This window comes from Phyllostomus discolor, chromosome 7 (assembly GCF_004126475.2).
Source record: "Phyllostomus discolor isolate MPI-MPIP mPhyDis1 chromosome 7, mPhyDis1.pri.v3, whole genome shotgun sequence".
Taxonomy (NCBI): Eukaryota; Metazoa; Chordata; class Mammalia; order Chiroptera; family Phyllostomidae; genus Phyllostomus; species Phyllostomus discolor.
In genome coordinates, this window is record NC_040909.2 from 133152441 (window position 1) to 133176707 (window position 24267).

Sequence of the window (24267 nt, forward strand, 5' to 3'; positions counted from 1 at the left end):
AGGGTGGCTCCACATTCTTGGCATGTCACCTGTCATAAAAATCATGTAAAGAGGATTCATATCCTCGCACAATACACTTCACAGAGACATACAGCTTCGTCCTTTGTATCCTCCTGTGCATCATAATAAGTCTAAGATGCAAGTTTATCCATTCTTGCCCCTGCGATCCATTCTCCACAAGGCAGCCAAAGTGATCTCTTAAAAATCTAAGCCAGGCCATGTCACAGCCCTTCTGGAAACCTTCCTATTGCTTCCCTTAGAATGAAGTCCCAGGTCGGCCAGGCTTACAGGATGGAGCTCCCTGCCCTTTAACTTCACCTGTAACCCCCTTCCTCCTTGCTCACTGTGCTCCGGCCCAGCAATTCCCCACCCTTTTTCATTTCATAGTGCACATAAACTAACTCCTAAAATGCATTGCATGTTGGCAGTCAGGGATGGAAGCAGGAGTACAGAGGGCATCCAAGAGCAAGCTGGGTACCACAGCTCAGGCTGGGTCAGCAATTTTAACCCAAATGGACACACATGGGGGCAGAGAAGGTGCGTGACATCAAAAAAGGGGATGAATCTTCAAGCACAGACAAGGACTGGAGTAATTCTTAGTGCAGTCGTTGCTCCTCCAAACCACTGATGGACTCCTTAGATGGGCTGTGGGGAGGAGACTAGGGGCGGAGTTGGGGATTCTACTTGGAAATTCAGAGTCCTCGATTATTAACTGTGACAAGCTGGCTTCTGACTGCACCAGCTCATCAAATCTGCCTCCTGCCAATGATGTCCTCTCCTCCAAGGCCTCTTGGCTACACGGGACACTGCTGATCGCTCCCTCCATCTCAAAATGCCCTGCCCTCCAGGCTTCTATACCACCACACACCCCAGTTCTCGTCTCATCCCTTTCCTTCCCATTTGTCACTGTCATGGGGTCACTACTCTCTTTCACCTCCCCTCTGGCATCCCTCAAGGTCTATCCTGCGTCATCTTATTGTTTTATTTTATACATCCCCTATCGTGATCTCCTTCACTCACATGGCTTCGGCTAGCACGCCAGTCCGATGACCTCCAGATTCACTTCCCTCGCACAGTTCTTGTATGCCTGAGCTCCGGAAGCGAGTGTTCAGGAGCCTCTGGGTATCTCCGCCGAGACCTGTCCCGGGCATCTCAAGCTCAGCACGTTCCAAACTCAGTTCCCAGTGTTTCCCACCTAATCCCCTTGCCATTCCCATATTGCTCATTTCAGTGGGCAGTTCCACCGTCCACCCAGTCGCCTAGGCAAGAAATCTAGAAGTTGAACTTGAGTGGTTCCTCTCTGTTGCCACCCACATCTCTCATTTTAGTCACTCACTCAACGAATGTCATCAAGCCCTGTTACTTGCCAGGTATTGTTCTCATTTGAGCTGAACAGTGGGAAGTGAAACATATAAACTACTGGCTGACTCTACCCCTAGAACGTTTCTTTTTGGTGTCCCTCCTTTTGTTACTACTAGTAGTTGGCATGGACAGGATGCCCAATTAATCTTCGTTGTACGAATGAATGAGAATGTAACCAGCTGAACATCTGCTATCCACAGAGCATAGATTATGGCACAGAATACCAATGCTATTAAAAGTATTCCTAAGCACACATTATGAATCAGTAGAAGCCCAAACATTTGGCCAGTTCAGCTGGAACCCCCCCCACTGAAGCATTAGTATGTTTTACGTGTGACAGACAGACAAACGGATGGTCTGGGCTTTCTGTGGAACCAGCTGGTGTTTTGGCGGAGCACAGTCTCAGCCAGGCCAGCCTGAATCTCCTCCAGGCACAGGTGAACCCTGACTTCTAGAGCAAAGCACAGGTGCAAACTCTGAGAGCTTGTGGCTGTTTACAATGACTCAGTCACTTCCTAAATCTTATCAGTGCCAACCAGTTAATGTGGATGTCAGTACACACTCACTGGCTCCTAAGTCTGAGGGCATCGAAATGAGCTGAGACTACGCACAGTGAAGATGGCGCACGTGGGGTGTGTCCGGGCAAAACTCAGGCCCCGTGAGAGATGCATGGCATGGTTCCCGACTGACAATGACATATTGTATAATAACTATTTAGTGATATCAGCAAGTAGTTTTAGGAAATGAGCAAAGAAATATTTCAGATACTCCTGTACAATTTTACCAGATCCATCAATCACAGGATAAAACCAAGCATCTCCACCCATCCCGGTTCTCAATCATTAGGAGCGAGGCGAGGTACAACGGAGACAAGAAACAATGAGGAATTATCCCAATTTCCACAATCAGCTTAAAAAGAAAGGAGTTTTTTGAATGCAAACAGCAAAAAGAAAAAGAAACATAAAGAGAGAGAGACAATTTCACGCAGTGACTGAGGCACCCGAGGTGAGGCACACGCCTTCTCTCCCGGTGAGCAGCTGAGGGGGCCCCTGTCGGCAGGGCCGTGCACCCCCACCAGGAAGCACACAGAAGCGCCTTTTATGTAGCAGCAAACTGTACCGTGCTCACCAGTTCAGGGATGGAAAGAAGGAGGCACGGAACTCAGTGGTGACTTGTGTGGGCATAGTGATTTTGGGGAAAACCGAACACTTACAAAAGAAGAGTAAGACCCTAAGGGCAGACCCTTGCAAAACAGGGACCCGGTTCGACGTGCATCGTCCCCAGCGGGATGTGGCGCACACACGGCCCCTCAGGCCTCCACGCAGAACTGAGCGGAGACAGAGGGTGACCGAGCCTCAGCGTGCCCCCGCCATCTGTCAGATGCAGAAGGCTTTCAGCATTTTAACCTTTTCCATTTTAAATGTCTCCAAGCAGACAGATTTTTTCTTATCTAAAAGTTAATGAGAAAAGTTCAGGTCCACGGATTAAAACAATTAACCTCCCCAGGGCTTCAGGAGGCTCCTGACGCTCTTGGTTTGGCTGATTTACTTCCAAGCACTCTCAGCTTTTGCTTGGCTCAGGAGCATGTCAGAAACTGTTTACCAGCCTCATGTATTGGCTTTTTCGTGTTTGTTTCTTTAAAAAAGGACAGTGGAGTTATACCATTTAATGTATATGAATTTAACTGTATGTGCTTGGCACAGATGATGAAAGAAGAAACCCAGAGTTGAGCAGGTGACCTGCCCATGCTCTGAACAAGCACTCCAGGGACAGGAATGTCCCTGGATCCACTTTGGTCCTCTCCCGTGACCAGCTTCCACCCTCCAGTGCCTCTCGGAGTCTGCGCGTCTCATTGGGTTTGGCAGAATCCTGGCAGTTGAAGAAATAATTTAAGAATTGATTTGTTGATTGGTGATCTACACCTTACGTACTGACTTCGGAGCTCTATCTCTTGCATATGAAGCAAATTCACAATGAATAGGGATAGAATTATGTGGGTGGCTTTGACACTTCATGCCACTCCTGAACTCTCTGACCTTCACCCTTGGCATCACTTGGTGCTGCTTTTAAATTCCCAAATCAACAGTGTCCTCCTGACTTTAAACCACAGAGGGCAGCTCGGAACTCCCGGCCTGCCAGCTACCTGGAGAATAGCATTCTCATGGGCCCGATCTTGTTTGCTTGAGCTGCCAGTTTCATAACATCGGATCTCTCTTTTCCAGCACGAGTCACTTACTGTTTGTAAAATTGTTAATTCAGCTGCACATGACATTTATTTTTAGTGAGGTCGAAAAATAAAAAAAACAAAAGGAGAAGGCGTTGGGACCACTGGCATTTCTGGCATTTCCTGACATGGCACACACAGGTTAATTCTGTCCCGAGGAGATACGTTTGATCATGTGCAATTATGTCACTGGGCCGAGATAAGGTTAAAGAAGCATCGGTTTCCCCCCGTGAGGGTGCTCTGGGCATGCACTTGGCTAGCCAGAAGAAGGACGCCAGGACTTACGTTCTGTTTCCCCACTATGTTGTCGAAGGGCAGCTCGGGGCTCCAGGACCCTTCGGTGAACGTCGCCCCGCTGTTTCTCCTGTCCGAGCAGCTCACCGACTCCTTGACGATGTCTTCGGGCAGGGACAGCAGACTCTCCTCGGGCTGCTTAATTAAATAGGTCTCTATGTTATGCTTCCTCAAGAATTCGTTCCTCTCTTTCCCGTGGCCCTCTTCCACGTTGTAGTCACCGTTGAGGCAGTCGAGCGTGGCCTTGGAGATGTGAATCCTCCTGTGTACATAAAGCATAGGTCGTTATACATTCCGGACGAGGCTGGCAAAGGACATTGCTGATTTTTGTCCTAGGCAAGGCTAACATCAAGGTCCTGTGAGGACCTGCCCTCAGGGACAATGTATGTTCCCCTGAAAAATCAGGAAGAATAAAATAGAACCAAAGTCCAAGCATAAATCAACAGTGCATGGCATGTGCACAGCGACCCCTGTGCAATGATGAAATGCTGCCCCGCTGAGCCACGTGTCGACACTTCTTTTGGCTTTTGTTGTGGCCCTCAGCGCGACCTCAGTGATTCTCTTTTTCAGTGCTGTGCATTATTTTGGGAAAACAAGTCCCACAAATGTTTCCGAACCCAATGGCAATTATTGTCCAAAGTCACCATGCAATGATGACAGTTCTTTTAGTGCCTTGCCTATTTCTTCAACTTGTCTAAGATCTCCTTAAGAGTAAAGGCAGGTCTTACAAGTCCACAGAGCTCCATGGAAGGTCTTTAGGGGAAGCCACTGTAAGATGCATTTTTTCCTGAAATGTGCCCATTACAAGGGGCAGAGAACAGAGCTGTGGGCACGTGTGGGCCGGCAGCGGGCCACTCTCACTCACAAGGTGAGTGACTCATTCCTGCTCCGTCACCAGCCACTGCAGCTCATGACTCAAGTTTCTTTTTTAGCAGAACGACAGATGACACGAAGAGCCTTAAGGATCAGACGTGAACGGTGGAAATTTCACGTGATTAATCACTCTGGGGAAGTGTGTTTTTGTTCTCCTGTCTCACTCCACCGGACGACCTACTGTGCAGTGGTGTGGCGCGGGCAGACCAGCAGGGCGGCTACAAGCGTGGACTCTCTGGCCAGACTGCTGGGATTAAGGCCCTGCCTCTGCCACTTACTTGCTAGCTGATAGGTCTCAGGCAGGTTACTTGACCTTTCTGAGTCCATTTTCTTATCCATAAAAAGGGGAAAACCAATGGTACCCACTTCATTGGGTCACGGCAAGAGTTGATTGGTCAGAGAGAAAAGGACAAGAACCACATGATTTCACTCATATGTAGGATGTAAAACAGAAAGTACAATAACAAACAAAATAACAAACTCACGGACACAGACAACAGTATGGTGGTTACCAGATGGGAACGGGGGTGGAGGAGGATGAAGAGGTTACAGGAGGTCAAATATATGGTGATGCGAGGAGATTAGACTGCGGGTGGTGAGCACACGATGCAGTACACAGATGATGCAGTATAGAACGGTACACTTGAAACTTGTGTTATTAACCAATGCCACCCCAGTAAACTTAATACGAAAAGAGTTGGTTAGTGTAAGTAGTCAAAATGGTGCATGGTGCATTGTCCATACTATAAAAGCAAATGTTTAAATTGTTAGGAGCGTCCTAAAAAATGTCACTGAGATCACACTGCTGTCATTTCCTGCTCCGGGTTCGCAGGATGCAGTCTGAGTTCTGTGCCGGGTCTCTAAGGCCTCCCCTCCCGGGGCCCCATCACCTCAAAGCTCATTTCTGACACCCTCCAGTGTACTACCCTGTCCCCTCTCCAGCTCGTCAAGTAATAGGTATTTCTTCAAGTTCAAGGTGCCGTTTCATGTCTATTAAACTCAGAACAAGCCTTTCCCTGTGCCCAGGAGGCGCCCTGCACATTGTCTGTGTGACAATTTCCTAGTCCTTGATGCAGCTTAAAACTTACTTCCTTAGGCCAACTTCAGTGTTCCTTTAAGTGAAGGAATGAATGAATGAATGAATAAGGTATATGCATAATATTTTGCTTGGCTTTTGTGATCTAGAAACAATACATGTGAGGAAACAATGAATTTCTTGAGTGACATTTCCGAATGCATTGTACTTTCAGTACTACGTCTGCTTCCCTCTTGCCCTTCTTACCCTCTCCGTTCAGCTTCTGTTAGAGAGAGAACAATTCACTGCAAAGGACACGTGAAAACAAAAACAAGGAAACTACCAGTGATGCGTTTGTGATCGTGTAAGGCACACTCCCCACATTTCCCAAACCAGCATCCTTGCACACGGCCACTGATTTCCGGGCTGAGATAACAGAAGCAGAAACATGTAAAGATGTTTCGAGCTGTCTTCAGAAATGTGCTACACAAACACAACGTTTTCTCGAGATGAATTTGCCGGTACATCCGAGCTGAGCCGTGCTGGCCTGGGAGAAAAGAAAGGATGCTGGACCTCCTGTGAAATCAGCGCCCAGACTTCTCCCGACCTGCCTCAGAGCGAGGGGCTAGAGGGCTGGCTGTCTTTTCCTCTCAGCCACAGTGGAACTCCAGAGGGTTTTATAAAGGTTGATGGCTGATCTCGCTTTAAAGTAATTAAGTTAGATATCAACCCCCGTTTGGCATTTTCTCTGATTTCTACGTCTTCCTATCCTGTATTGGGGCACAGGAAGAGTAGTATTTGCGTATGCTAAATCAATATTATGTTTCCTGTAGTGAAAGGCACCCCCACCTTCACTCATTACTAATTCTTCTGCGGAGGTTCCAATCAATTTGCACGTCACTGTTTTGATGGGAACTGGGTTTTTTTAGATGTTCCTTTTATCGGGGCTGCTCCCTGGAGCTTTGGAGCAGGGAGTGTGCAGACGAGAGGCCGGTGACTACATTTATCTACAGAAATGAGTCAGACGACATTCTCCTGTACGGAATGCCAGGTAAACCCGGCGCCTCCCGATCATTGTCAATGCCGGGATATAACAGTCACAGTCGTGAGAGTAAATGAGATCTAACAAGTTGGTAACACTGTATTTTGCATACGTGCTATCTTGTAGCCAAAGCTATCACAATACGGCTGGCTGGCTCCGTGGACCGTGTCACATGACTTTCCTTCTTCCAGCAACTCTGAGCGATAGGCATTTCCCCCTTCATTTTGTGATAAAAAAAAACTGGCCCAGACGCAGTGAGAAAGAAACCGGCCCAGAGTCGTATTGCTGGTAGGTGGCCGCGCTGGGCTGAGACAAGGACTCCATGTGCAAGGTCCTTCTAAGATCCTACATCATCTCCATACAGTAACCACCGCCAACAGCTCATATTTACCGGGCACAGGACGAAGCACTTTGTATGCATTTTCTCACTTAACGAAACCCCAAGAACAGGGGTCCCGAAAGTGTGGTATCAAGGCCAATGGCATCAGCGTCACCCGGGCACTTGTTGCAAAGACACAGTCTTTGTCTCACCCCAGACAAACTGATCCAAAGTATGGAAGGTGGGGGACAACCACCTGAGATTTAACAACCCCTCCAGGCGCCTCAGATCCCCGCTGGAGCCGAGAGCCACTGACCTGGGAACCCGAGGCTCAGAGGGTGTGGGGGGCAATGTGGCTGCTGCTGCGGCAGGGAAAGGGTTTTATAGTTCAGCTCTGCGCGACGCCAGGGTCCAGACTGTCAGCCACTGTGCCGTGGGGTTGGGTGCCTCCCTCTCCCCTCCCTTCCTCCTTCCTACGTGCCAGGCATCATGCTAGGCTCCTGGGGGCACATCGAGGGCCTGGAGATGCATAATAAAAGGGCAGCCCTGAGCAAACCGAGCTGATAATTCAACAATGGGAAGCAGTGATGTGTAGTGAGGCACTATTTAATAGCTGTGTTTACGTGACACGTAATTTCTCTGAGCCTCAGTTTCCTCTTTAAAGCAAGGAAGCTAGTATTTGCTATGTGGGGTACTGTAAGATCAAATGATGTTATGTATTAATGTTATTCAGCAGCCTGTCTAGTACACAGTAGGTACTTACCCCATGTTTAGAATTGGGGGCTAACTCTCTTACTGGAAAAAACCAAAAAACTAAGCTGAGTTTATTCCTGTGCATATTGATTGATAGGGATGGGAAATAACCAAACATTTAACAAGCACAAAGAAGAAACCCAAATAATCTCAGACCCTGGGAGGTTCTGTCTGCTCCCAAGTAACTGCTTCTTCGATCCCTGCGCCCGAGTCCTGCGCACAGGAAACCCACTGTCACACAGCGGGCAGGTGACGAGGGGCACGGAGAAGAGGGCTTCGCCCTGGCTCACCCGGGAATTCCTCCCGACTCCAGTTTGTTCGCAATGTCCACGTCCCAGGACCAGACGTCAAACTGCCACTTGCGCAGGCCCAACACGCCGCACAGCACGGAGCCCGAGTGGATCCCGATTCGCATGTCCACATCATGCTTCGTCCTTGACCGCACATACCTGTGGACATAGGTGCATGGAGAGACACACGTGTAAGGTGGGCGCCCTTGGCCCTGGTAGTAGCCCTCGTCTTTCCTACTCCGTAAGTTCAACTCCTGCCCTCTTATATGCCATCTCTTCCAGGAAGCCTGCTTGGATTTCTTTCTCCAAAGTCCTTCAGTCTTTTACCTAAACTTTTAAGAGCCCTCAGTACCCTTTTCCTGAAACCTGCTGGTCCTCTATAACCTCTGTCTCAGGGGATAGGTAGTGTCAGCATCCTTCTCGTCCCACTCGTCCCTAGTGGACAAACCTGAGATAAATGACAGGCTCTGCACTGCACGGCACCTTCCGTTTCTCACCTTATTTGATTTGTACTGTTTCCTTCTCTCCAATCCTCCCCCCAGCACTCACGTTCAGGTCCCTCGTGCTTCCGTCCGGGGTCCCTGCCGCAGCCTGACCTCTATGCAGCCCACGCTCGAGGACAGGGTTACCACAGACACAAGGTCTTTGTCGCTCCGTCACTCCCTTGTTAAAAACCCTTTCCTGGCCTCCTCCTCAGAGGAGGGGTCGTAGGAGCAGAGCGCTGGCCTCCCAGGGCTGAGCGGGGTCATCCCCTGGGGGTGCAGGAAGACACCCTTATGGCTTCCATTCACAGCTTTTGTTTTTGTCTCAAAAAAGCTGCACAGAAATTTGATACATGGTTGATCTCAGTGACTGGGCTGTTGGTCTGTTCTCTGACCCTGAGCAGGAGGAGGTGTCTTGAGAACAAAAAGATTTCTGCCGTGTTTTCTTTCTGCACGCACCTTCCTTCCTCCCTTTCAGAGTATTTCAAACAGTTTTAGTGTATGAGTCAAATGACCTCAGTTATGCAGGGGAAATTCAACTGGCAGGATAGAATACTTTGAAATATAATAACTGGAAAAATCTTAAATGCCACATAGAAATTTGATTGTTGTTTTCCTTCAAAATGCTTAAAAGAGTTGTCAAAATTAAAGATGATTTATCCATTGTTCTTTGTAAAAAAAACCCAAAACCCAGGGTTCCATACTTGCTGCCTTTTCTGTGACGATCGGTTGCCATAATATTCTCTCTAGCAAATCTTTTGGGAAAAACAAAGCAAAAAACAAAACAAAAAACAAAACAAACTTGCTTCCTTTGTTTAAAAATGACAGTTTTAGATGGTGAAAGTAATTGTCTTTCACAATAAATCCCTGTTTGAAGAGAGAGTTTTGAAGAGGGAAGCTTCGAAATGTTCCCATCTCTCTAGGAAAAGGCTTGTCAAACGCGGGCTCTGCCACCTACCAGAATTCTGAGCTGCACATTTCTTCATGTGTTCTTGGGTCTTCCAAATGAAGTGTCTGGGTGGGTCTGTACCCATCCATTAAAAATATTAGAAAGCTATTGCCTTCTAATGAGCTTGTAAGAAAAACTCAGAGATGCCGAGGGGGGGAAATATGACAAGATTCAAACAGAACTTGTGCATAAGTGACACAGTCAAGGGGACCAGGGCTCCCCCTGCACCTGCCCGTCTTTATAAAATATGTACTTAGAGCAGAGATACCCATTGGAGACAGGTGTACACATAAACTGAATTTGGAACCTGACCTTTGTGCCCTTGTATCACAGACTATTATGATTCTTAAAAAAAAAGAATCAATCATGTTCACACCCCTTGCTCTCACTAAACCAGGGTGAGAGCAGAAAGATTTTAGTACTTCGCCCTGGCTCGCGTAGCTCAGTGGATTGAGCGCGGGCTGCGAACCAAAACATCGCAGGTTCGATTCCCAGTCAGGGCACATGCCTGGGTTGCAGGCCAGGTCCCCAGTAGGGACCATGTGAGAGGCAACCACACATTGATTCTCTCTCTTTTTCCCTCCCTTCCCCTCTCTAAAAATAAATAAATAAAATCTTTTAAAAAAAGAAAAATTTTAGTACAGTAATGGAGTTAAAATATTTAAAATTATTAGTTCATCATTATCCTTTAAAACCCATATTGTGTAGTATGTTTTAAAATGTGTGACTAGAATAGAATTGATAATAAATTTAGTTTCTAAATTATTATAATAACAATTGTCATAATCACTTTTGACAAAGAAGACGGATCAAATGTTCAGAAGCCACTGGTCTGTAGGACAGAGTGGGGAATTCCTGGTCGGGACCACAGAGCCCTTCCCGATCTGTCCCGGGCCCCAGTATTAGTCCTGTTGCTCCTTTGCCTGTTAGACGCCAGCCGTCCAAACACAGGCCTGCTCCCCGTGTGTCTCCTCCCCCAGCGATGCCCCCTCGGCCTGGGACGTCCGTCCCCCATTTAACTGAAGCCTGGACTGCAGGCCTGTCCCAGTGTGCCCACTGCATCCCCGCGAACAACACCCGAGGTGCAGTGTAGTAACCGTCTGTGTCCCGCTCTGCACTGGAAACTAACGGAGGATGGAGGCTTTGCCTGGCTCCGTGTCGTACACCCCTCTGCACAACAGGCTGTGTCTGGAACTCGGGCAGCACTCAGTAAGGGTGGACGGGTGAGTGGATGGGTGTCATGTTCCCCCTATCTTAGCTCTTTGATAAAGAGAGTAAGCTCCTGGAGGCAGGTTTCTGCGTAATCCTTGCATCTTCTCACGTCCTGAAGGATCATGCCTCACATATAGCCGGGCTTACCAACACGACTCCCCTTTTTGGGAAAGAATGAACGAACGAATGATTCCGTGTGCAAAACTGGATCTCTGTTTTCTCTGTTCCTAATACATTGTAAGATCGTACTAAGTCATTTAAGCAAAAGGGTTGAAGTCGGTTGAGCACATAAAAATATGGAAATAAACTGGACATTAGGAAGGCAGCCACAGAGATTAGAAAGAATGCTTGTAGTGAAAGGGTGAGGCAATTCTTGTCCTTGGTGAAGATTCTAGTTTCCAGGCCTTGGTTTTAACTTCAACTTGTGAGTTAAAATCCATATAGTTCCCTTCATTCACTGATGATGAAAAGAGTAAAGGGCATTTGAAAAAAAAATAGCAAAGCAAGAGGAGAAATAGTGTCCGGCACGTGAGGAGGCATTTCCGTTTCGGTGAGGCCCGTCGTGAGGAGAGGTCCACCAACCGTGTCTTCTGCTACAGCATCCAAGCACGTGGTAGGATTGCACTTTCCCGTATATTTCATGCTATTTTTGGCCAACAAAATGTGAGCAGCAGTGACATGGGCTACTTCTGAGTAGAAGCTTTAAAAGTGCAATCCACCATACTCCTTTTTTCTTCATTCTTCTCTGTCCATCATCCGTTGATGTCCTTTGTGATGGAGCCTTCTTAACCAGAGTCCTTGAAGGAGGACAATGGATGCTGGTGCACCTTGCCACTCCCTCAACCCTCCCATAGTGGACAGGAAATGAGAGTGAAAAATAAATCCTCGCCGCTTTAAAGCAACGAGATTTGGGGGCATGCTTGTTACTTCAGCATAACCGGGATTATCCTGACTGTTACAATCACCCGTTTCAGTCCACATTCTTCTCATTACATGTGAGTCACTATCGTGTAGAGGTTAATATGGACTCTAGTGCCAGGCTACCTGAGTGTATGTATATCTTGCTCTGCCATTCACTAGCTGTATGACCTCAGGAAGTTACTTAACTTCGATGTATACAATGGGGATAATAATAGCATTGTCATATCAGGTGAGTAAACAAACATACATGGATGGCTGAGAATAATGTCTGGTCTATTCTATAAGTACTGCTCGGTTGCTTTATGTATGTTAAAGAACTGCAGCCCAGGAAAGTAAAGGATTTCACTGTGGTCCCATAGCTTGTAAACAGGATTCTAGGACTAACCTGGGGCTGTTGGGTTTTTAAACCTTATGCCCTTTGCAACGTGGTGTGTGATCCTTGGCGAATAGCTTAATATGACCTTGAGTTTCGATAGCTGTAATACAAAGCTCTAGCTGATTGCTTCACTTCCAGAGCCTTTGTGAGCCCCAGAGGAGATAATGGATGTTAAAGTGCTTTGCTAACTAATTGTGAGGGACTATTACACAGCACACCATGCTAATGCCATTAGGTAATTAACATTACGCAGGGAATGCACTGGAACATCTTAATGAAAAGACATTTAGGTTTTTTTTTCTTCTACAAAAGAAAAATTATAATACGAAGACAACATTTCTTTATGGCCCTGTTTTCTTCCTGTTTGTTGCGTCTGGGATTTGGCTGAAGTGAAAGGTAGAAATGAAACTAGGCAACAGCGACGAATAATTTACAGACACTGATCCCCTTTGGAAAGCCCACCTGGTGAGCACACAACCACAAACACACACCACACGTTTGAAGATCGCTTCTCCAGGGGAGAACTTGGAACCTTTCTCAAGTGCAAGTGCCGAGGGAGTTCTGCTGAGTTACAAACTGTGTTCAGGTCTTCCAAAAAAGAGCCCAGGGAGGTTATCTGGGCCTCCTCAGCCACCAGTGAAGAAAAAACGACTCCAGATGAGCCGCACTTGAAGCATCTGCCACCTCTCTTCCTTCCCCATGGCCTCTGACCTCCCGGAGGGCAGGGCTACTGCCTTTTATTTCCACGCGCCCAGCACTCAGCACGGTGCTCGGCACAGACGTGTGGCCAGGGCTCTAGGCGGGCACTGAAGGCAGGGCAAAGCTCAAAGGCTTTATTGCCTTGTGACCCTGTGTTGCCCCAAGATGCTTCTCAGGGCCCAGGGGGACCACAGAGGGGCCTCTGGACCTGCCAGTGGGGCGTGGGGGCGACCCTCCGCAAGGCAGGTCCCCTTCACATGAAGCAGCTTTGCTCTCTTGGTTTTCATGTGGGGCTTCTAAGGTTTCTTTTACATAAAGAACTCACTTAATACTGGTTATTTTTTTTTTTTTGCACCTCTCTGTCAAGCAGGGAACCAATCTTGCAAACATGAACCAGCCAAAGATCAAAGATGTTATAGCTTTTAATTGAACTACTAAATACAAATGCTTGGTATATGGGAGAAGATGAAGAACCTTAGAATTTTTCTTTCAATTTAAGTGCTTTAAATGGTTCCTTTTGGCCAATTAATCCATCTACAGAAGGGGCTGGAGGAATGCCAAGGGGAATAATCTTGTAGTCTTCATTGATCTGTAAACTAGACGTTCTCCGTTGGGAAATACGTGGGTGGACAGGGGACAGGCTGCAGCAGCGTGGCATTCAGGACTGTGGGATGAAGGGCATCCAGCTCCTCAGCTTTGGGGGCACAGGCCGGGGTGCCAATGCTGGACCCACCGCTTGCTGGTTGTGGGAGCTGGAGCGCAGGACAGAGCTTCTCAATGCAAATCTCTCTCACCATATCCCAGGGGCACAGTCTGCATTAAAGCAGGCCTGGCGGGAAGCTGGGTCTCTCCACGTACTGGCTGTGGGCGCTGGGCTCACTGCAGTATGAGTGCCCGAGTCCCAGTTCTCTCAGGTGTGACAGCAGAGAGCGCTAATCCTTTGCAGAGCTGTTAGGATGGTTTATAAAAACCATGTACATAAAAGTGCTTTACCTGGTGCAATTTGAACACACAAAAATAAGAGCTACTACTAACTTTTCTTAGCAATACCAACTTATAATTCCACGGTAATTGCACAGGTTGAATCGGACCAAAAATTATAAATTGATCACTCTAAAATTATGAATTGGTCACTCTACCTTTCTTGCTAAAATGGTGCTTGCATTTGCTCTAGTTACATCAAAGTAGCTTCAACCAGCCCACTTAATACACCAACTGGGCAGTTCCTAGACTTAAATTGGTCCAAAAGGACGAACTAGTAAGCAATGTAGTAAGAACTGAGTGATCGGTCCTCAGCTCCCTGGAAGCAACGGTGCCCGTGGACATGCTGGGGGAGGGAAAGCGAGGGAGTTAGTGATGGAGGGGATAGTGGCCACCATGCAGGGGGTCCTGTGCCAGCGTCAACCTCGCCTTCCTTCACAAGACCCTGTGCGTGGTTCCCAGCACCACTGGAAGAATGAGGAAACTGAGTTCCCAGAAGTCCCTTCCTTTAGGGCACGCACGGCTACAGGAGTCGTCGCTGGAGTTTCTCCCGAGAGCGGTGTGAGCCCAAACCCAGCTGTCCACTTCAGCTCCCCTGCAGGCTTTCTTCTTCCAAAGAAGGGTATATGGACCAATGGAGGTCGAGCTGGCTCAGCCCAAAGGGTGGATGACACAGTCTCTACCAATGAATCCCCCAAATCAGCAGAGTATAGCAAGCTCCATTCCAAGATGCCAGAGTTCGCACTAAAGGGTACCTCACGGGTCTCTCGCTGTCGCCGTGGGGGCTGCCAGCACGGTGGCCATGGGCCCAACCAACGTCACCTTCAACTGTGATCCAGGCAATAGCCTCTACTGGACGTCAGTGTCGGTCTGCCTCCGCAAACATGGGGCCCACTCCTTCCCGGGGAGACTGAAAGCCACCACATTATATCCCAGCACGGAAGCTCAAGTTTCCCAGAGTGCTTCACTTTGACGCTCGTGGCAATTCCGAAGGTAGATAGCTATACGCATTATTAATGTCCAGGTTACAACGAGGGAACTGAGGCTCAAAGAGAACTAAGCTATACCTGCTGCCTCTTCTGTGCCGGGCCTTTTATCTTCATGGTCTCATTTTCTTCCTCACAACCATAGATACTATAGATACAGCTCATTCATTCGTTCACTCGTTCATTCATTCACAAACATCTCTTGAAGACCCCTGCTGATATAAGCAGTGAATCAAACAGATGATCAGAAAACCAGTTCCTGTATCCATGGAGCTTACGCGAGGATGGAGTATCCCCATTTTACAGCTAAGGGAGCTGGACAGAGAAAGGTCATATCGCTCACTCAGGGTCAGTAAGAAGTGGGCCCCAGTCGGCCCTCATGAGGCCAGACTGCAGGCTGACACTTTGCTGGTTATACTCCCTTCAGCATCGCACCCCTGTCTGGGCAGTGGACACGTGACGGGAAGACATGCAGATTCCTGCTCAAACCCAGCGTGGCCCCAGTGAGGGAACGTGAGAGAGAAGATCCAGCCCCCCGTTTTCCACCACGGAGCTTTGGCATCTTCTCTCCTTCCATCAGGATAGATTTTAAAGCCCTGGCTGGTGTAGCTGAGTGGATTGAGCGCGGGCTGCGAAATCAAAGTGTCACAGGTTCGATTCCCAGTCAGGGTACATGCCTGGGTTGCAGGCCATGGCCTCCAGCAACCTCACATTGATGTTTCTCTCTCTCTCTCTCTCTCTTTCTCCCTCCCTCCCTCTCTAAAAATAAATAAATAAAATCTTTAAAAATTAAAAAAAGATAGATTTTTAAACAACTGAGGCTCTCTAAATGACCTGCGTGTGTGCACTCTATAACACATATTTCTCTGAACTCACAAGCATTTTATTACGCTGTTAAATATTACGTAAGCCACGGTGCTGAGTGGCTACCCTTTTTCCTATCTGGTAACATGCCAAAACGGATCTAAGCCTTCCCCTGAACGTCTGTGGAGTCAGACGAATGTGGCTCAGGGTCTTTGTCCTGCCCCTCACAGGACCTGCCTGAGAAGTCATTTATCCTCTCAGAGCCCCGGACGCCTCCTCTGAAAACTGGGGGAAGTACGAGTAGTTTCCTCGCGGGGTTATCGTCAGAATTAGATGAGCTGCGTCAGGAAGACCGTTTTGTATAGTGTCTGCCTGGCACACGATGAACATTCAGTCCATATTAGCTTTATAAATTATGATGACTAGATCTGTTCAATCTTCACCATTATAAATAATTTTGCAAAAAAAAAAGAATCATCATCCACGGTAACGGCTGCATTTTTAAGAGGAATGTGGCCTTAGGGATCCTGTACTTAGCAACCTTTTAGAACAAGTTGAGAAAGGGGGTTTTAGGAAGAGAGAGAGCGAGGAGAAGAAGCGAATGATAGAGGGACGGGAGGGAGCCCTGGAGAGAAGGGAGAGTGAGAAGGGAGGGAAAGCAGTAAGTCAGAGGACGGCAAAGAAAAGGAAGGGTGCCAGGGGGCATGCGGAGAACCTGGGCCTGCCTGCTTCCAGCGAGGGGGCAGGTACCTCCCGGCTCTCATCCCTGGTCCTGCCACGTTGCCTGGCAGGGCCACCCGGCCACGAGGATTAAGACCTTTGCTCCCATTAACCAGCTGGGGACCATCCAGCTCCTGCTTGGCATTCTGGTGTCATCCTATGGCTTTTTAGCCACCGCACTGAAACGACCAGGCCCTGCGATTTTCATTACGATTCATCAAGGAAGACTTTTATAGATCTTCAATAACGATATCGCCTGTAATGGAGCCCACCGTAAATTTGGTGTCTGCTCAGCCATCAAGTGTCCCCGAAATAGACCCAGGGCATGTGAAGAGGAGCCACCTGGAGCCACTTCCAACCTGCTTAATGGAACTATTACCTAAGCCTGCTTTAATTAATTTAATTTTATGAACAGGCATGCAGGAGATGGTATTAAATGCTTCATTAGAAATAAAGCTACATTCAATTACTTTCGGTCATCCATTTAGCTAATATCATGTTTGTACAATCAAGTATTTTTTTATGGAATAAATTTAATCTGAGGCTTGACTGAGGCTCGTTATCTTCTTATTCTCAGAGGTTTGCTGATTTTTCTCCCCTTTCAGTATTGGTTCTGCTCATTTGTCAGGGATGCATGTGAGACCCAAGCTGTACATCCATCCTTTGGGTCCTGATGTCAGATTTCAGGCATCAGGAGCAATTAATGGCTCTCCATGAAAAGGACTGTAGTGGCCATACCTCAGGAAAAGGCAGGGACAGGGACAGGAAAATGGTTTCCCTGTCACTGTGTGTCCTCTTGTCCTGACTCTCACTCACTCCTGAAACTTGGGTTGGTCCGACTAGCAGCAGCTAATCCAGCCTTTCCTAATGTGGCCCCCTGTCCCCATGTGCCTGTGACCGACGGGGGGTCTCTATCCCTTGTTAGGACTGATCTGTGAACAAGGGACCAACATCCCTTTGAGTGTGGCTTTGCCTTTTGTGCAAGAATTTTGTCACCCAAACAAGGAAACTGTTGGAGCTGCTGGGGTCTAGAGAGCCATGGTGTAGATGCTGTCTCACAACCAAAGTCCCAGCCTCTCACAGCCTCTGTAACTGTACAGAAATGCCAGAAAGAGGGACGAGGACAGACCCTGACAGAGTGGGGACTATACCACCACAGGGATCCATCTTTGATGACAAATATACATAGGGTGGCCATCTAGTCTGGGGAAACCAGTCCATACATGGTTTATTGACACTGGCATTCCATGACAACACCTGCAACATAATGCAAAGGATAGTTCCAGACTTTAAGGCTTCTATGGAGCTTTCTGGCTGAAATAAGTGTGCTTAGGGCTGAATAAAAAATGTCATCCCATGTAAGTGATAGTGGGTTAAGATTGTTGTCTTTTTAGACAGAGCGCTGTAACTGGAATTGTCTTCCACACACATTCAGGTGCAAACAGTGCCTGCCAGGCATTCCTGAGAGTGCAGGGCTTGATAGAACAGTGGCAACTCTAGAAGGCTGAGCTGATTGCAACCCAGTCTTGCCTAAACCCAGAGCCCTCATTTATTCCTCTGCGTCATGCCGTGTTGTCGACTGGCAGAATGAACACTGGACCTCCAGTCCCCTACAGTATAATCAAGGAGATGTTTGAGTATTAATAGACTCTGACTCATGTAGTTAAAAAAATATCCTACTGAATTGTCTTATTCTAAAGGAGTAAAAGCAACTCTTAGTGAACTAATAAGAGAAAGCCTTGAGCCATTTCAACCTATTGAAATCTCGATTCTCACTGTCTCACTCCAGAACCTCAGGGATGAGACCATTGATTGGATAAAATGGCCAGGCGGGACAGGTTCCTCTCCAGAAAGATAAATGATGACACTCTAATTGCCTTAAAGAATTCCGATAATGAACATTGGTTTCTCCCGCAGTGCCATCTCTGCGGCATATCTTTTGCTTAAGCGTAGCATACAAACCTCTGTGGAAAGTTTGTGCCTGACTAGACAAAGACAATGTGCATAAATAGATAAAGAAGATCAAAAATATATATATGCATGTGATGAAATGCTACTCAGCCTTAAAAAAGAAGAGAATCCTGTAATCTGGGTCAATATGGATGGACCCGGAAGGCATTATACTAAGTGAAATAAGCCAGAGAAGGGAAGACAGATACCGTACATGAGAATCTAAGAAAAAGCGTTGCACCCATAGAAATAGAGAGTAGGAAGGGGGTTGCTGGGGCAGGGTGATGGGGGAAGTGGGGAGAGGTTGGTCAAAGGTACAGGCTTTTAGTTATAAGATAAAACTTAAGTTCTGGGGATGGAATGTACTGCATGGTGACTACATTTAATAACACTGTAGTGTATTCTTAAGATTTGCTAAGAGAATAGATGGCAAGATCTTGGCATTTTCATCAAAAAAAGAAAAAACTCTGTGAAGTCATGGATATATTAATTTCATTATGATAATCATTTCACAGTTTACGCATCTATCAAATCATCACATCATGCGCGTTGAATATGCATAATTTTATTTGTCAGTTATACCTGCTGACAAAAACTAAAATTAAAAAATAAATTAGAAAGAAATTCTGGAAAGTTTTGCTGCTTAAACCTGATTTTCATGTGGTTGATAAATCACCCATTTTCAGAACTGGCAGAAACTTCAGGGCCGGTTTGGCCAGTGTCCTCATTTCATAGACAACACATCCAAGTGATCACCCTCGTGGACATCCATGGTCGCCTAATGGTCACCCGGAGTGACAGTTCCTCACTGTATTTCCTGGGCTTAGCACAGTGCCCGGCACATGGTGGAGTCCACAAATTATTTGTTGGTTGATCTACTGATTGGCTGGCAGAATAAGGTTTGCAAACCTAATTAGTTGTAGAGGTGGTACCAGATATTGGGTCCTCTGGGAACATCGTCTCCTTTGAAACCAGTCAAAATGTTGGCATAGGTCATCCAATTTTCAGGGCAAAACTCTCAAGTGTCCAAATTAACCGCGAAGAAGCATCTGCAGCATTTTCCATCTACCGAAGGCTGATCCAAGGGAACCGTGGGCTGGAGATTATGGGCCCCTCTCTCCACGGTACCTGCAGGAGGGAATTGCTGCATTTTTATAGAGGGGGGCAACAGGAGAGTGGGAGTTTCCTGTCTCTTCCTCCACCTGCCGACTTGGTCTTAGGGATGGAGAAATGTTGGATTTTTACCAAACATCTCTTCGCCAAGCACCACACCACCTTGACTGGGCCCTGGTCACGGGTTGGTTCCAAAGGTGGGACCCTAGGGGCCTGCCCACCAGGAGTGTCGTTTTAGGCTCAGTCTGGAAATGACCGGTGTCATGTCAACGGAGCAGGGTCATATTTAGGGAAAGGGCTTCGGTGTCTTCTTCTTGATTATGGGCTACATCACCTTCCTCAATGTCAGGAGACCTCTGCCTGAACCCTGAATGAAGTCAGGGGTCTGTCAGCAAGCGGAAGGATCAGGAACAGGGTTTGGGCCACCACCAAGCCCTTGAAAGGGAGGTTCCAGTTCCTTAGATTTTCCAGCAGGGAGAATCTTCTTGTCTGTTTCTAGCAAGACTCCTCTTCCTCTGTAAGATAATGGCACGAGCCACTGTCTTTGCTGTGGTCGTGGGAGGATGTGATGCTTGCATTTCGGCACCTCGAGGGGAGCTCTGACAACACTGAGCTTCAACACAAAGCCATAAGCAGTCTAGTTCCACAGTCCTTGACTTCGGTAACTCCTCCCTTCTTGATCAAATACACTGACCAAAGCCCAAAGCACCTGTTGCACACTCATGAAGCCAGCCCTGGGGGTGGCCCTTCAGTGATTTCCTATTGGCCTCAGGATAAGGTGCATCCCCTTAGTGGCTGAGAGAGTCCTGCAGGCCCCGGCTACTCCCAGCCTGCAGTCCATCTGTCACCACCTTCTCAGGTTCCACGTCCCGATTCCTGCACATGTCTATCCTGTCTTCCGAGCTCTCAACCACCTCCAGGATCTGGCTACTATCTACTCGCTTTTTAGGGAACAGCTTAGACATCTCTGCTCTGGAAAGCCTTCTCCAGCACCTTGGCATGAATTAGCTGTTCCTTCTTTATTCCCCACAAGTGTCCTGGATTTGATTCATCACAGAGCTTATGATAGCATCTTGAAATTGCCTATCTGTTCATCTCTCCCACTGCACCATAACCTTCCTGAAAGCATGCATCACACTCATCCCGTTCCTTGATGGATCCCCACAAGGTCATTGGCAATACAAATTTGTTGCACAGACTATTGAAAGTGAGGTACAACTAGACCATAATGAAGCTACTAGGTTCATCTGGGAGAACTAATGGGTACCCAGTGTTCATGAAATAAGTCAGAGGGCTTCACTTTTCAACATGCACAGGATTTACCACCAAGGGCAGATGGGGTGGTTTGTCTTCCCCATCACGCACATCAGAGGCCTGGGATTATGAAGGAGATCCCGAATTACCTGATGGTTTTGATCATGCTGAGGCCCATTTCCACACAGCAGTGGGCATGGTCCTGGCGGGGCTCCGGAAGTCCGGAAACGCAGTAGTAGCAGTCCCCTAGGATTTTGATGCGGAGACAGTGATGCTCCTGGAAGGAACAGATGGGGAAGGAAAGGACCGAGTCAGCAGATGGGTCCATGCTTCACTGAGGCCTGGGAAGGAGGGAAGCAAGGTCAGGGGTTCTGCACTGTGGGGCCAGGAGCACCTGTTATCTACCAAGGGAATTAGAGGGCATCCTAAATGAGGGTTTGAAGGGCTCAGAGATGGAGTGCAGTCATGGAAAAACACTGGATATGACAGATGCAGGACTGTATCTCATGTCTGCCATATACTAGCTTTCTGATCTGAATACTCAGCATGTGGAGAGGCCTGGCGAAGAGAGGACATTCAACCTGCACGCTCAGGGTCCCCTAGGAATCCCGTCCCCAGCACTGTCTCTCTTCTCAGGACATGCCCCTGAGTTCACAGTTTGCAGCAGTCTCCAGCTCAAGTTAAAAGCATAAATCATTTAGGGATCTCCATACTACTTTCAACTCTATGTTAGTCCCTTCCCATGTAGGCAGTTGGCACCTTCAGGAGAGGCTAACTATGTCTCACACCTCCTTTTATTCATTAATCAATTGATATGTGTGTTCATTGAAAAGAAACATCAATTGGGCATCTACGACAAGGCAAGCATTGTCCCTGATATCAAGATGATTATTAATAACCAATATGATGCCCCATATTTTAAGTGGAGTGAACCGTTAACCCACCTTAAAGGTAGGTACAGGTTTTATACTCCCTACACAGTTGAGAAATAAGACACAGTTTTTTTGGTGGGTTCACAAGCACGAATGAAAAGGTTCACACTTTAGTACTGAATGGGAAGAGTCTGAATGTTGCAGGTTTTAGAAGCAAGAGAACCTAAGGCAGTAGTAGCCTAGGGGCTAAGAGCTCTGGCCGAGGAGTCACCCTGCCCAGGATCAACTCTGAGACACCCTACATCTTTCCTGTGTGTCTTTAGTTAAAGTACTTAATCTCTGAGCCTCAGTTGCCTCATCTGTAAAACCGATGAGAACAGGACCTGTCTCATTGTGCCTGTAAAGATTCACTAAGATGTTGCATGGGAAGACTCAGGGCGGAGCCCAGCAGAGGGGACAGTAAATTAACATGGTCTCTGTGTGGATGACTGGGACTCCTGTCTTCACCCTTCATCTCTGGGATCACTAGCAGAGGACCCTCCCTTTTGGTTTCCTTGGTTACATGGGTGGGACCGCATGACCCCTGAAGTGCCTTCTAGACCCGAAGCCCCAGGAGTCTGTGGGTCCACGGCTTTGTGGGTGAGCGGCCCTCCTTGGGAGAGCAGGGCCCAAGGGCAGGAGCAGGGGCGTTGCAGACAGAAAGGGCCCGCCGAGACGCCAAGCTGTGGAGCACTGTGCTGGCTTCATCCGGAGTTGTGCCGTTCATTTACATTTGGGTGACAAGTGAAGGCAGCCACTCTCCCAGTACAAAACAAGCATCAGACAAGGTCAAGAGAATCAGACCTGGCCCTGGGGCTTCCCGTCTTGGTCAGATCTCCAGGATCTGGCCAACCTTCCCCAATGGGCACAGAAGTGATCTTCAGAGCTCCGAGGGCACTCACAGCCTTCCCAGGGTTATTTTCAGAAGCGTGTGGTTCCTGTCTATCGGCTGCTCCAATGCTGCTAATGTTGCAAGAGAGCTGCCCAAGAGGTCTGGTCAAGAAGGGACGTGCAAGGCCTTTAACTGCTTCCTCTAGACCCCTGCAGTGTTAGGGCCAGAACGGAGCACTTGGCCCACTGGCCCTGGCAGTGTCCAGGTTTGTGGCGTCCCTGGGACAGTTATTAAAACAACCAGAGGGCCAGAGGGCCAGCTATAGGGCTCCGTTTTGTATTTTTCCAAGGAAGTATAAAAAAAATCTATCAACAAACCAAATAACAACCCAACCACTGCTGACTACCCTCCTCATTTTTTAAAAGGAAAGGCCTTTTCAACACCAAAAAGTAAAATGATATATTCCTAGAATAAAGGAAAATTCTTTGCACTAAATGAAATTAATGTTATAAAATCTTCACTGTACTGCTGTAATTATATCTATGTGTGTACATATATGGGGGTTAGGAGCAATGACACCCCACACAGTCAAAATTCCATGTCTAATATTTCACTCCTCCCCAAACTTAACTGGCTACCAATTGTCCCTTGGTAACTGCAGAAGATTAGTTCCAGGCTCCCCCCTAGAGGCCAAAATGCTCAGGTACCTTATAAAAACAGTCGGTCTTCCACATTTGCATCCTTTCATGTATATAATACATTGAAGACCTGACTTCTTATCTGTCAATTTGCAGACACATTTTTCTGATGAATTCCTCTGAGCTGTTGTATGACTTTGACAGGAATAGCCAAGCAACTTGTTTTTACCAGAAATTCCTTTGTAAAGATCATATTAGGAGAGCCAGGTGGCTTTGAAAAAAGATATTGAAGAAGAAAAATAAAGTAGGGTGAGGGTCTTCTTGCAAATTGTATTGAGTTAGTTTTAATATAATCCTTTTCCTCTCATCTTGATGGCTTTGATAAGATTTAAAAAAAAGTCTTGGGAAATCCAGAGAATTTATGAAACCATTTGTGTAGATAAAACTGAGGAGATAGAGGCACCAATGATCAAAGATAGTTATATCGTTGGGTAGGGTAGGAGTCCACTGATGATACTTTCTGTATTGTCTGTATCTTTGATGTTTGACTTCTACATAATGAACAAGCATTGTTTTTGTAATCAGAAAAAAAACTATAAAAATAAGAAGAGAGAAGACTCTTGGAATAAAAAAACATTAGTGCCATTAATGCACTAAAAATAGTTGTATTCAAAAACATGACAATTTTATAGGCTTTCGTCTAATTGTAATTGCAGAGATAACACTTGACTATATTGCCCTAGTATAAGGGAGCTGTGGTGAGTCCCCGTGAGCAGCCCCACCCCTGCAGGCACACAGCACCTGGGGACCCGGGCTACCTTCCCTCCCGAGGCTGCTGTGCCTTCACACATCATTGGTGCGGTCACATATGACTCATTTTCATGCTCTTTGGCCGTAAATTTATCATACCATGTTCACAGACCTGAGAAATCCTTTTCCTCATGCAACGACAATCTTGAAATTCTTCCTCTGTCAGTACAGAAATAGCTCTCTCATTGTTTTCAGTCTGTTGGTTAGCTCTCCATTGTGTTGGGCTTTTCTTTACGGCAACAATTTAGGTTCTTCTAGTCTTGTCGGTAATTTTAAAAAAGGTTTAAGCTCTAATGAGGTCAACCGTATACCGATAAATTTGTTGTTCATTTTATAATTTTGAAGCCTTTATAATAATGTACATATTCTTTACTCCTAATCTGGATGAGGAGGGGCAGGTAGGAACTACTTTATTTTTAAAAAAGATCAAAGACCAGGAGTCACTAAAGTTAGCCAA

At 47.0% G+C, this 24267-nt stretch overlaps 1 protein-coding gene across 3 annotated transcripts in view; it reads right to left on the reverse strand.

Moving 5' to 3' along the window:
* Nucleotides 1–24267, reverse strand: part of ADCY8 (adenylate cyclase 8) — a 156817-nt gene that overhangs the window by 68948 nt on the left and 63602 nt on the right. For all 3 annotated transcript variants that reach the window (XM_036031429.1, XM_036031428.1, XM_028533875.2), the window contains exons 5-7: nt 20769–20896; nt 8173–8331; nt 3872–4142 (exon numbers count right to left, since the gene is read on the reverse strand). In XM_036031429.1, coding sequence (XP_035887322.1) covers nt 3872–4142; nt 8173–8331; nt 20769–20896 — 558 coding nt within the window. The remainder of the gene's footprint in view (nt 1–3871; nt 4143–8172; nt 8332–20768; nt 20897–24267) is intronic.